We start from the raw sequence: 13,515 nt of genomic DNA on the forward strand, positions 1-13,515 counted from the left end.
AACAGTAAAAGGCGGTCGAGGAGCTGTCAGCACGGGGACATCTTTAGAGGTTGCAACCGGATAGTAATGACTTCCTGTGGCACAGCCAGATTGAGCAGAAGCGCTTCCGGCAGCCTGGGACCACTAATCCAAAAGCCAGTCTTCCGGGCCTGGCGCGACCCTCGCCTCGGGCCTTTCCGAGTCGTATAGTCGCGCAGCCCAGCTCCTGCGAAGCGGCAGTGAATAGTGCCTCCGTCCAGGTCCAGACCTCCTCGTCTCCCGGCTGCTCCGGGCATCAGGAGACCCCAGGATCCTGTGATTGGCGCCTGTGCCTGCTGACCGTGACCGAGGAGCCCCGAGGGACCTGGACGTTCCTTGAGCTTGGTGCCTGTTCTTCGTCCTCTTTTCGGTGAAATTAAGGAACAGGGCGGTTTTTTGTGTGTCCCCTCATTGATCCGTTTCTTTGTTCATTCTTTTGTTTGTTTTCCAAAACCAGTTATTGAGACTGCATAGTGTAGTGGTTAAGAGCCTGACTGTCTGGATTGTCTCCCTCGGTCATTTGTGATATTGGGAAAGACAGTGGGCCTTAGCTTCCACCTTTAAAAACTGAAGTAGTTGGGAAAACCGAATCAAACAATAAAGGCAAAGCCTGGCACATAGTAAGCGCTCACTAAATGCCGGGTATATTGTGTGCCAGACACGGTACAAAGATCATGGTTGTGGGAGATAGATGAGAGAATAAAATTGATTGAGATAAGTACTAGTTTAAATCCATGCCTAAATGCTGTGGTGGAAACACCAGAAGTGCTGTGAGAATATAATAAAGGGAGATTTACTGGGGAGATGATGGGGAGTGGTAACTTAACCTATACTTAAGAATGAATAAAAGTCTGCCAAGAATGTGGTGGGTGGCAGGGCATTTCTGGCAGATCACAACTTAAAGGGTCAATTTGTGGAAATACATGGGATTCTCCAGAAACTGAGTAGCATGATATATGTTAGAACTAGGGTAATAATTTCCCTCTTTGTTATTCCACTGCACCAGGTCTGTGTCTCTAGAGCAGCCCTTTCTGCACATTTTTATATCAAAATAGTCTGTTTATATTTCTCTCCTTCACCTCAGGTCGGGGATCTGGCAGTGGTCTTTGTCTTCTTCCATAATGCGTGGCATTTGGTAAACATTTGTTCAACTTGAAGAGACATATGGGCAATGAATCTGGAAAGGTGTGTTGAAGTCAGATTGCAAATTTTGATCAATGGTAGACCAAAGAATTCTGGCTGACTTTTTCCAATAGGTAATGAGAAGCCATTAGATCTGAGTTGTAATAAGAGTAAGTCTAGCAGCACTGGAGAATAGATTAGACACAAGGAGAGACTGGAGTAAGGGATGCCAATTAGGAGGCAGCAGAAATCACTCAGATTCTTCCCTATGTATGTCAGAAGTTCAATGCCTAAAACCATTTAGACTACTGGTCAATAAATTTTTCCACCAGGATCCATTGAAATATTGCTCATGTTTTTGACATACACAGAATAAGAACCACCTCTTCCTATCTTTACTCCCTTTTCTCCTACTGATTCAGGACAGATGTGTCAAGATACTCTGAGAAATATTCCAGGTGTCATTTAAGTATCTTGCCTTGCAAATTGCTCAAGATTGGGCACGTTGATAGTTCTAGTAATGAGTTAGTGGGGTGAGATGGAAAACACGGACACTAGAGCTCCCAATACTATTGCAGCTGTTAGTCTCCTAATGACCCAAATGCCACCTATGGCTCAGTCCAGTAGGAATTGTCATTGTGTGTGACTGTGGTGACTGGCATCTAACAGTTGTATCTCTCTTAATTTCTTCAGGGAGAACGTCTTTGGTCCTACAGCGTTGCTGACACTGACATATTCTAAGTCGTGTTGAACAGCCTACTTTTTATGTCAATAACTGGCCAGACTTCATATTTTTCTACTACAGAAGCCTATAAGAGATTTAAGATTTAAGAACACTGCTTTCGGTTATCACTACATTTAACGTGAAAGTTCTTTCTTATTCCAAAATGTTGAGATACTGGGGAGAGATACCAATCTCATCAAGCCAGACCAACAGGAGTTCCTTTGATTTGCTCCCACGGGAGTTCCGTCTTGTGGAAGTCCATGACCCACCCCTGCATCAACCCTCAGCCAATAAGCCCAAGCCCCCCACTATGCTGGACATCCCGTCAGAGCCATGCAGCCTCACCATCCATACCATTCAGCTGATCCAGCACAACCGACGTCTGCGCAACCTCATTGCCACAGCTCAGGCCCAGAGTCAGCAGCAGACAGAAGGTGTAAAGACTGAAGAGAATGAACCTCTTCCCTCTTGCCCTGGGTCACCTCCTCTTCCTGATGACCTCCTGCCTTTAGACTGTAAGAATCCCAATGCACCATTCCAGATTCGGCACAGTGATCCAGAGAGTGACTTTTATCGGTAAGACAAGGCTTTGCTCTATCTTACTTTTCTCAAAACATCTGCACAACACTGTTCAGCATGTAATAGCATTCCTGTGAAGAAACTGAGGATAAGAGTAATTGACATGGCCAAAGTTGCTCAAGTAATTAGTAGGAAGTCTAAGACTTGAACTGATCTTCAAATCCAGAATCTGTATCTTTTATTTATTTTTTTTTAAAGTTTATTTATTTATTTATTTTGAGAAAGACAGAGCACATGCAGGGGAGGAGCAGAGAGAGAATCCCAGGTAGGCTTCATGCAGTCAGTGTACAGAGCCTGACAACGGGGCTCGAATTCAAGAATTTGAGTTTAACCGACTGAGCCACACAGCCTCCCCTGCATCTCTTATTTTTGAGGTAACAAATATTTATTGAGTGCTTATTCTATACCAGCCACTTTGCTAGGAGCAAGGAACTACCCCGGTATGTGAAAGAAGCCATGGCCTCACAATCCACAGAGTGTAGTCTTTCTATTTCATTTAAAATGTATATTATGGATTTAGCTCAGTGTCTTAAAATTTAGGTTCATGGACTTATTCTCATATTCTCAGGAATCCATTAAGTTTTATGTAAGATGTTTAAATTGTGTACAGTTGACCCTTGAACAACACCAGTTTGAACTGTGCAGGCCCACTTACATGCGGATGTTTTTACAGAACAGTACTGTAGATGTATTTTCTCTTCCTTATGGTTTTCTTGGTAACATTTTCTTTTCTGTAGCTTACTTTATTGTAAGAACATAGTATACTTTATTGTAAGAACATAGTATATAATACATATACAAAATATGTGTCAATTGACTTTATGTTATCACTAAGGCTTCCAGTTAATAGCAGACTATTAGTCATTGGGGTGCCTGGCTGGCCTAGTCAGAAGAGCATGTGACTCTTGATCTCAGGGTCGTGAGTTTGAACTCTGTGTTGGGTATAGAGATTACTAAAAAGAAGTTAATAAATAAATATAAAAAAAATAGTAAACCATTAATCATTAACTTTTGGGGGAGTCAAAGCTATATGCAGATTCTCTACTTCATGGCGGGGGCGGGGGGTTGGCACCCCTAACTCCCACATTGTTCATGGATCAACTGTATTTTCACTTTGATAACATCATTTAAGAAATAATATAAAAATGTTCTTGATCCTTGTTATTCAAAACCTGGGCGGAGACTAACAGCATCAACATCACCTGGGAACTTGTTAGAAGTTCAGAATCTCAGGGCCTACATAGCCTGCTGAATCAGAATCTTCATTTTAACAAGATCTCCAGAAGATTCGTGTGTATATTTAAGTTTGAGAAGCCCTATTCCAAGACCTCTGAATGACTGCCTTATAACCTAATGCTACTACTAGGTTTCAGTGTGTAAGTTTGCATTTGGCATGAAATAATTACTTTTTGTTTTCATTTTGAAGTTTGTCAGACCAAAGAAAAGTTTAAATGATAGTACAGGAGGGGCGCCTGGGTAGGTCAGTTGGTTAAGCATCCGACTTCAGCTCAGGTCATGATCTCATTGTTTGTGGGTTTGAACCCCACAGCAGACTCTGTGCTGACAGCTCAGAGCCTGGAGCCTGCTTCAGATTCTGTGTCTCCCTCTCCCTCTGCCCCTCCCCCACTCACACTCTGTCTCCCTCTCTCAAATATAAATAAACATGAAAAAAATTTTAAATAGTACAAAAAATGCCCAAGTACTCCTTACCAGGATTTACCAATTGTTAACATTTTGCTACATTTATTTTCTCTCACATATGTATAAGTGTGTATACACACATAAATATATATATAATATATACACATACACACTTTTTTTGTCAAATATTTTAAAGCTGCACATATCCCAATATTTTACCCCTTAATTCTTAAGCATTCTTTCACCTCTAAATTCTTCACCTTATCCTAAGAATAAGGAAAATTTCCTATGTGATTTCAATACTATTATCACACCAAAGTAAATGAACACTAAGTAAATAATATAAGCCCAGTTTAGATTACTCCAGTTCTCCAAAATACCTTTTGTAGATATATTTTTCCCTAATCCAGAACCTAACAAAGATTCATGCATTGCCTTTGGTTGTTTTTTTTTATTTATTTTTTTATTTTTAAAAAAAATTATTTTTTCAACGTTTATTTATTTTTGAGAGAGAGAGACAGAGCACGAACAGGGGAGGGGCAGAGACAGAGGGAGACACAGAATCTGAAACAGGCTGCAGGCTCTGAGCTGTCAGCACAGAGCCCGAAGCGGGGCTCGAACTCACGGGCCGTGAGATCATGACCTGAGCCGAAGTCGGACGCTTAACCGACCAAGCCACCCAGGCGCCCCTGCCTTTGGTTGTTTAGTGTCTTTTAAACCAGAATAGCTTCCTCTTTAAAAAAAAAAAAAAAAGCAATTTAAATCTTTTTTAAGAGTTCAGGTCATTTAGAATAGAGAATGTCCCACTCACTGGATTTGCTGATTATTACCTCGAGATTAGATTCAGGTTAAATATGTGTTTAGCCAAAAAAAAAAAAAAACCAACCCCATAAATAATACTGCATATTACTCATTGCATGTGCTTATTGATGATAATAGTTACTACTATTTTAATTGTCCCAAATTAATGAGAAAAGAACAGAAATAGGCTTAATCAGTAAGGGTTGCAGTTGGGCCAGATGGAGACCAGATGATGTCCTGGGGCACTGTATAATCGAAGGTTCTAAAGTCCTAGGAATAGTGAAAACTGTCATTACATGCATGGCACAAGAAAACTTGCTCTGTGGTGATCAGTACCCTATTGACATTTTGAAGGCAGTTTAGCTTTAACAAAATTATGTTGTTCATCATATTAAATTGATGCTGTTACTTATTTTTAACTTAATTTTTTTTTTTTTAATTTAGAGAGTGAGAGAGAGAGAGAGAGTAGGGGGGTGGGGCAAAGGGAGAGAGAAAGAGATAGAGAATCTCACACAGGCTCCACACTCAGCACAGAGCCTGATGCAGGACTCAATCCCCTGAGACCATGACCTGACCTGAAATCACGACTCGGATGTTCAACTGACTGAACCACTCAGGTGCCCGATGCTATTATTTAGAATTCTGTAGTTGTGTGTAAAACTTCTAATTTTTTTTTTCTTTTTCAAGTTTTTTTTTTTTTAATTTTTAAATATTTATTTAGTTTTGAGAGAGAGACAGAGTATGAGCAGAGAGAGGCAGAGAGAGAGGGACACACAAAATCCGAAGTAGGATCAGGCTCCCAGCTGTCAGCCCAGAGCCCAATGTGGGTCTTGAACTCACGAACCGTGAGATCATGACCTGAGCCAAAGTCAGACGCCTAACCGACTAAGCCACCCAGGTATCCCTCAAGTTTTTATTTAAATTCCAGTTAGTTAACATACAGGGTAATATTAGTTTCAGGTGTAGGATTTAGTGATTCATCACTTACATACAACACCCCGTGCTCATCACAAGTGCCCTCCTTAATACCTATCACCCATTTAACCCATCCCCCTGCCCACCTCTCCTCCAGCAACCCTCAGTTTATTCTCTATAGTTAAGAGTCTGTTTTCCGGTTTGCCTCTCTTTTTTTCCCCTATATTCATCTATATGTTTCGTAAATTCCACATATGAGTGAAATCATACGGTATTTGTGACCTCTTTCACTCAACATAATACTCTCTAGTACTATTCATGTCATTGCAAACAGCAAGATTTCATTTTTTATGGCTGAGAAATAGTCCACTATAGATATGTAATATATCTATATTATGTATGTATATAATACATGTATATCATGTGTATATATTTTATATATATATATAAAATATATATGTGTCTTCTTTATCCATTCCTCAGTCGATGGACATTTGGGCTCTTTCCATAATTTGGCTATTGTTGATAATTCTGCTATAAACATCAGGGTGCATGTATCCTTTTAACTCTTCAAATCAGTATTTTTGTATCCTTTGGGTAAATACCTAGTAGTGCAATTGCTAGGTCGTAGGGTAATTCTATTTTTAACTTACTGAGGAACCTCTATACTATCTTCCAAAGCGGGCTGTACCAGTTTGCATTTCCATCAACAGTGTTCAGAGTGTTCCCTTTTCTCCATATCCTCGCCAACATCTCTTGTTTTCTGTGTTGTTAATTTTAGCCGTTCTGACAGGTGTGAGGTGATATCTCATTGTACTTTTGATTTGTATTTCCCTGATGATGACTGACGTCGAGCATCTTTTCATGTGTCTGTTAGCCGTCTGTATGTCTTCTTGGGAAAAATGTCTATTCATGTCCTCTGCCGATTTTTAACTGGATTGTTTGGTTTTGGGTGTTGAGTTTTATAAGTTCTTTATATAGATTTTGGATGGATACTAACCCTTTATCAGATGTCATTTGCAAATATGCAATATTCTAAAATATTCTCCCATTCTGAAGGTTGCCTTTTAGTTTTGTTGTTTCTTCTTGTTGTGCAGCAGCTTTTTATCTTGATGAAGTCCCAATAGTTTATTTTTGCTTTTGTTTCTTTGCCTCAGGAGATGTACCTAGTAAGAAGTTGCTACGGCCAATGTCAAAGATGTTATACTGCCTGTGTTCTCCTCTAGGATTTTGATGGTTTCCTGTCTCACAGTTAGGTCTTTTCATCCACTTTGAATTTATTTTTGTATATGGTGTAAGAAAGTGGTCCAGTTTTCCCAACACCATTCGTTGAAGACACTGTCTTTTTTTCCATTGGATATTCTTTCATGTTTTGTCAAAGATTCGTTGACCATCTAGTTGTGGATCCATTTCTGGGTTTTCTGTTCAGTTCCATTGATCTCTGTTTCCATTTTTGTGCCAGTACCATACTGTCTTCATCACTACATCTTTGTAATATAACTTGAAGTCTGGAATTGTGATCCTCTGGCTTGGCTTGGCTTTTCTTTTTGAAGATTGCTTTGGCTATTGAGGATCTTTTTTAGGATTTTAGAATTATTTTGTTCTAGCTCTGTGAAAAATGCTGGTGGTATTTTGATAGGGATTGCATTAAATGTGTAGTTTGCTTAGCGTAGTATAGGCATTTTAATAATATTTGTTTTTCCAATCTCAAACTTCTGATTTTAATTGTTAGGAAGAGCTGTAACCATCAGAAGCTTATAACTAGTTTGTTTTATACATACTTAAGAAACTGTTTAACAGAAATAATTTGCATCAGCTATGGGGGTGCTAAAAAAATTATTGTCCTTTGAAATAAGTCCATGCATTACTCAAATAAAGCAATACTGGTTTAGCTATTTATTAGGTACTTCTGAGCCTTTAGCTTTTGGCCTAGGGAGCCTGGCCATGGGAAATGATGGTGGAAATAGTAAATGAAAAGTTATTTCGCAGTTGGTTTTATTTTCCAGCTATTATGTGGATTGCAGTAGTTGCTTCTGAGCAGATGATAGTAAAGTGGGTGGATAGCTCCTCAAGCCCCCTTGTACAGCACATGGGGACACATGCCAAGTATGTACCTTATTTTATCCATTTACTTCCTTTGTCAGAGGGAGACAGAAGATAGGAATTTTATATTTTTCTAAGTAATTAGAAGTTTGCTAGAAGTTATTTTTAGGAGACCAGGCAGCTTTTTTGTTTTGTTTTGTTTTGTTTTTTTCAGATTAAGATCTCTACAGGGGTGCCTGGGTGGCTCAGTGGGTGAAGCATCCGACCCTGGATTTTGACTCAGGTCATGATCCTAGAGTCGTGGGATCGAGCCCCGCATCGGGCTCCATGCTAAGTGTGTAGGCTGCTTGGTATTCTCTCTTTCTCCCCCTGCCCTTCTCCCTCACTCGTGCTCTCTCTCTCTCGCTGTCTCTCTGGCTCTCTCTCTCAGACAATTACTTAATTTAATTTAATTTAAAAAAAGATTTCTACAGCAGTGATTAGGACAAAATGGTGTATTATGAAGAACATATTATATATGCTGCCAAAGCAAGCACAGTATTATGAAGAACATAGGCTCTGAAGTTAGAAGCTCAACCTCTTGATAATACCTGTACAACTTCTGGCAGGTCAGCCCCTCTGAACCTCAATTTCCTCACCTGTCAAATGGGAATAATAGGGACCCTACCCATTTCTTTACACAGGGTAGGATAAAAATGCTTTGGAGACTGTATGTATTTTAAATTGTTTTTATAAAATTGAGTTGCTTTCCCAGTTTCACAAATGGTCTATTTTAGTTGTAGAAGAATCTCCTAATTGGGACTGTGAATTTCTGAAAGTCCATTTAACACCCAGCATATGAGGAAACTATGTTGTGGGGAAATAACTAGAGCACCACTGAGCAGTATCTCAGCTCTAGTGTTAAATTTTATTACCTCCTACAAATGATCAATATCAGGATGGTAAAAGGAAGCTTCCTATTTACCTGACACTCTTTTATATTGTTTGTTATAGACATGTATTGCCTATTAAAGCTTTGTGTACTTGGAGGAACTCAGAGATGACTGTGAGTTGTTGAGACCTGCGCTGGCCGCAGCAAGATGAAACTGGGCTCTGTAATCTGCATAGAATCCCCTAGAAAGCTGGGCCAGCGGCTTGACCGAAATTATAAAACTCCTAGGGAAACAGGACAGGTGACCCCTGTGCGAGAGCACTGATAACATTGCCACGTGTCCCCTTTCAGTGGGAAGGGGGAACCTGTGACGGAACTCAGCTGGCACTCCTGTCGGCAGCTCCTTTACCAGGCAGTGGCCACAATCCTGGCCCACGCAGGCTTTGAGTGTGCTAATGAAAGTGTCCTGGAGACCCTCACTGATGTGGCACACGAGTACTGCCTTAAATTCACCAAGTTGCTGCGCTTCGCTGTGGATCGGGAGGCCCGGCTGGGGCAGACTCCTTTCCCTGACGTTATGGAGCAAGTATTCCATGAAGTGGGCATTGGCAGCGTGCTCTCCCTCCAGAAGTTCTGGCAGCACCGCATCAAGGACTATCACAGTTACATGCTACAGGTGAGGTGACCCCATGAGAAGTGGGTAAAAGTGTATAATGTAGGGGTGTTAGCAGGATCCCACAACACTTACCCTAGAGAGCAGGGTACAGGGTCTTGGAACAGAGTGGACTTGACATGCTCTCCTCCTGGCCTTGGCTGTGTTCCATCGGCCTCATCGCTGACCTGGCCTGACCCAGGGGCCTTCTTTAGCCAATGAGTGGCTCCATTTATTGATCACACTTCCTCTGGAAGAAATTATACACGGGTATGTAGAGTCTGAGAGAATGTGGTTAGCATGCTTTATTCATCAGGTATTTATTGAGTCCTATTTTGAGTCAGGCACTGTGGGATACAACAGTGAACAAGTTCTTTCAGCTTGTATTCTTGAGAGGGAAACAAAAACAAGTAAATAAATAATGATCAAAACAATTTCAGCTGGCATTAAGTGCTGTGGAAAAACAGAACCAAACAGAATGAGATGATACTGCCCAAGGGTGGAAGAGGGGGCAGAGATACCATTTTGGGTTAGAACCAGAAATACCTAATCTCTTTAATCTATGTGGCCTTAAGTCATTTGTTCACTGTTTTGTTTTTCCCAAATCTAAAATATGATAAGGACTTTTTAACACCCAACAAAAAAGTCTTTGCTAAGCGATTCAGATTTCCTACACCATTCATTATCCACCTAGGGTGCATATGTCAACAGTTTTTACAGACAAAAATATAATCTTTTGTCCCCATTCTGATTTATCTCTAACAAAACCTCTTTTGCCTTTGTGTAGCTTAATTAATGACACACAAAGTCTCTGCAAACAACTTTTCTTTACATGTCTCTGTCATTTACAAATGCAAACTCAACACCTTACACAAATTCCTTCCATGTGTCAACTATGCTCAAAAAAAAAAAAAGAAAAAGAAAAAAATTTCCTTCCATCGGCAGTGGTTGTTTCATTCATATTCACATGATGTTGTTTTTTCCATGGGATGCCACAAGCTGACTATCCACCAAAAATGACTCTTGCTTGCCAACAGATTAGTAAGCAACTATCTGAGGAGTATGAAAGGATTGTCAATCCTGAGAAGGCCACAGAGGACACTAAACCTGTAAAGATCAAGGAAGAACCTGTAAGTGACATCACCTTCCCCGTCAGTGAGGAGCTGGAGGCTGACCTTACTTCTGGAGACCAGTCACTGCCCATGGGAGTCCTCGGGGCTCAGAGTGAGCGCTTCCCATCTAACCTGGAGGTCGAGGCTTCGCCACAGGCTTCAAGTAAGAGAAATCAACCGACTCTGATTCTGGGAGATCTGCCAATCTCAGCACTCTGCATTTTGGAATCAAACTCTGGAGATGAGAGGAAAAAAAAGTGTGGGTGGCAGGAGATTGGAAAGTCTAAAAACAAATACAGCCTCATTGATCTAGTGATACCAACATTCTTTTCTTTGTAATCAGTGAAGGGAGGACTAACACAACTGTACAGGCATTATTTAAAATCATTCCAAGTTAGGATATAGATTCAGTATGTGTTATCCTATTGATTGCCAGAGTTAATTTAGCTGACCCATATGGGTGGGCAGATGCCCCCTTTATCACTTAGTATGCTGTACTGTTTTTTCCTGATGCTTCTACTCATTAGACAACTTCCAGATTAAATAGAGGAATGTTAATTGCTCAAGGCTGTTTGAATAGTTGGGCTTCCTTGCTAGAGTGCTCCCAATAAATTGTAGCTGAAAGGGATTGAAATAGGGCTATCCAGTTAGAGGTGCCTGCTTCTTCTTCCAGACTCTGTGATCACCTTAGGAACCAGGATGAGCAATTCTTAAGTTAGGTAGATTGCAAATTAGTCGAGATACTCAGTGTTGTTGTTTTTTTTTTACAAATATAAATGGCCATTTCATCAGTGCACAAATCCTAGACAGAATTAGGCCACATCGTTTTAAGTGTTGAGCAGAGAACTTTTCACCATGGAAGAAGTAAAAACCACAAACAGTGTTGCTAGAACACAGAGAGGAGGGCCGAAGAGAAATTGTTGCAGACTTAGGAACCATGTCTCTTTTCAGCATTCTGGGAACTGCTGCCAGCATTTTGTAGTGATCATTAAGTTCATAATATGAGAGAGGACCAGGGACTCAAAAGGCAGGAAAATAGGACAGCTTTATAGAAGGAAGGAAAGAAACAATACCTGAACAAGAAACCATGGTTGTTGCCTGCCTTTGGGCCATGAGACAGGGAATCTTTGTACCTGTGTAGTTTTACTTCCCTGGTTTAGGGAAAATGGGAGGGTGGGTGAGGTGGGGTAAAGGAGAGTAGAGGAAGTGGAAAGGAAAATATTCAGAATTGGTAGTTTGTTTGTTTTTTCATTTTTATTTTTGAGAGAGAGAGAGAGCTAGAAGGTGATTAGGGAGGGATAGAGAGAGGGAGAGAGAGAATCCTAAGCAGGCTCAATGTGGGGCTCGAACCCACAAATCATGAGATCATGACCTGAGCCAAAATTAAGAGTCAGCCACTTAACTGACTAAGCCACCACCCAGGCACCCCTGGAGCTGGTAGCTTTTTGAACAGAAGATAACAACCATATTCTCCAGCCAGGCAGAATCAGAGTAAAAACTGAGCTTAAAGGCTGCCCTGGGTAAAATATTTGTTTTGCTGTGTTCCAGCCTTGGCTTACTACTAGTTGTGTGTTCTTCCATTGCTAGGCACGGAGGTAAATGCTTCCCCTCTTTGGAATCTGGCCCATGTGAAAATGGAGCCTCAAGAGAGTGAAGAAGGCAACGTCTCTGGGCATGGTGTGCTGGGCAGTGATGTCTTCGAGGAGCCCATGTCCGGGATGAGCGAAGCTGGAATCCCCCAGAGCCCCGATGACTCAGACAGCAGCTATGGTTCCCACTCCACTGATAGCCTCATGGGGTCCTCCCCTGTTTTCAACCAGCGTTGCAAGAAGAGGATGAGGAAAATATAAAAGGAAAAGGGGAGATGTTCTGTCCAGATCCATAAGACCCAACAGAAAACCTTGATGTATTCAAATATTTCCATAAAAGGTGATTTGACTCTTACTCTCAACCACAGAGCAATTTCTGGATTTCAGTGGAGATGGATTTAACGAAACAAGTTTGCATTTTACTTTTACATCCAGTTTTGTAGTTTTCCACAACGAAGCCATCTTTTACAGACCGTTCATGACACTGGGATGATAATCAGGAGACAGAGCACTGTCCCGGTCATCCTTACCATTGCACAGCTAAGAAGTACATACTGGTTGGCCCTGTACTGCACGGATATTGTACAGATTGAGATTGTTATCAGACCTCCAAGCTGTGCTTGCAAAGACTCACAAGTAAATATATGCTGATATATCAGTTTTTCCACTGAACTTGCTTCACTTTGGGGTCGAATCACTGGGAACCCGGTACTAAAACCTAACAGAAAATAGCTAATCCCCTTTTTAGTGGTCTTTTTTGAACAGTTTTTGCTGCCCATGAGGTCTTCTGAACCCAGGGGTGTGTGGTGCTTCTTTGGCAGCCGTGTTTCATCCACATTGCTTTTTTTTTTTTCCTTTAGGGAAAAAAAAAATTTTAACATTTATTTATTATTGAGAGACAGAGAAAGATAGAGCATGAGTATGGAAGGGGCAGAGAGAGGGAGAGACACAGAATCCGAAGCAGGCTCCAGGCTCCAAGCTGTCAGCACAGAGCCCAACACAGGGCTCGAACTCACAAACCACAAGATCATGACCCAGCCCAAAGCCAGATGCTCAACCGACTGAGCCACCCAGGTACCCCTCCTTTTTCCTTTTAATCTCTGCCCCCAAAATGGGGCTCGAACTCACGACCCCAAGATCACGGGTCACATGCTCTACCAAAAGCAGGCACCCTTCTCCTTCTTTAGACTTACTCCATCTACCCTCATCCTTTTTTTGTCATTTTCTCATTTCCATGCAGCTTTTAAAAATATTTCACCATGTACTTTTCAGTTGTTTTCTTATCTTTATTGGGAATGAAGTAAACATGACCTGTCCAAGGACAGACTTGCACGGATTCCATTTGTTGCATCTACTTGGCCATCAGAGGACAGCAGTCCTTCCTTTGCCAGAATTCCACATCTGCATTGTGTTGCTACTGGACGGGCAGCCTCCAAAATAACAATAGT

General features: G+C 41.2%; 1 protein-coding gene across 4 annotated transcripts; it reads left to right on the top strand.

The window, feature by feature from the left end:
• The first annotated feature begins 102 nt into the window (after window positions 1-102).
• Window positions 103-12,957, top strand: SUPT7L (SPT7 like, STAGA complex subunit gamma). 4 transcript variants are annotated; one of them, XM_007088870.3, is made up of 6 exons: window positions 103-388; window positions 1,103-1,203; window positions 1,834-2,440; window positions 9,066-9,390; window positions 10,404-10,641; window positions 12,066-12,957. In XM_007088870.3, exons 3-6 carry the CDS (start codon window positions 2,028-2,030, stop codon window positions 12,326-12,328), a joined length of 1,239 nt encoding a protein of 412 aa, XP_007088932.1. In that variant the 5' UTR covers window positions 103-388; window positions 1,103-1,203; window positions 1,834-2,027; the 3' UTR covers window positions 12,329-12,957. The 4 variants fall into 4 exon arrangements, with proteins under 4 accessions (XP_007088932.1, XP_007088933.1, XP_042838203.1 ...); XM_007088871.3 differs by having other exon boundaries at window positions 103-363; XM_042982269.1 differs by lacking the exon at window positions 1,103-1,203.
• The last annotated feature ends 558 nt before the right edge of the window (window positions 12,958-13,515 follow it).

Source organism: Panthera tigris, chromosome A3, assembly GCF_018350195.1.
Source record: "Panthera tigris isolate Pti1 chromosome A3, P.tigris_Pti1_mat1.1, whole genome shotgun sequence".
NCBI lineage: Eukaryota > Metazoa > Chordata > Mammalia > Carnivora > Felidae > Panthera > Panthera tigris.

Excerpts from the sequence above, each read along its gene's own strand:
- SUPT7L (XM_007088870.3), top strand. The coding sequence starts at position 2,028 with ATGTTGAGATACTGGGGAGAGATACCAATCTCATCAAGCCAGACCAAC. Across the intron at positions 2,441-9,065 it reads CCAGAGAGTGACTTTTATCG|TGGGAAGGGGGAACCTGTGA; the intron begins GTAAGACAAGGC and ends GTCCCCTTTCAG. Across the intron at positions 9,391-10,403 it reads ATCACAGTTACATGCTACAG|ATTAGTAAGCAACTATCTGA; the intron begins GTGAGGTGACCC and ends GCTTGCCAACAG.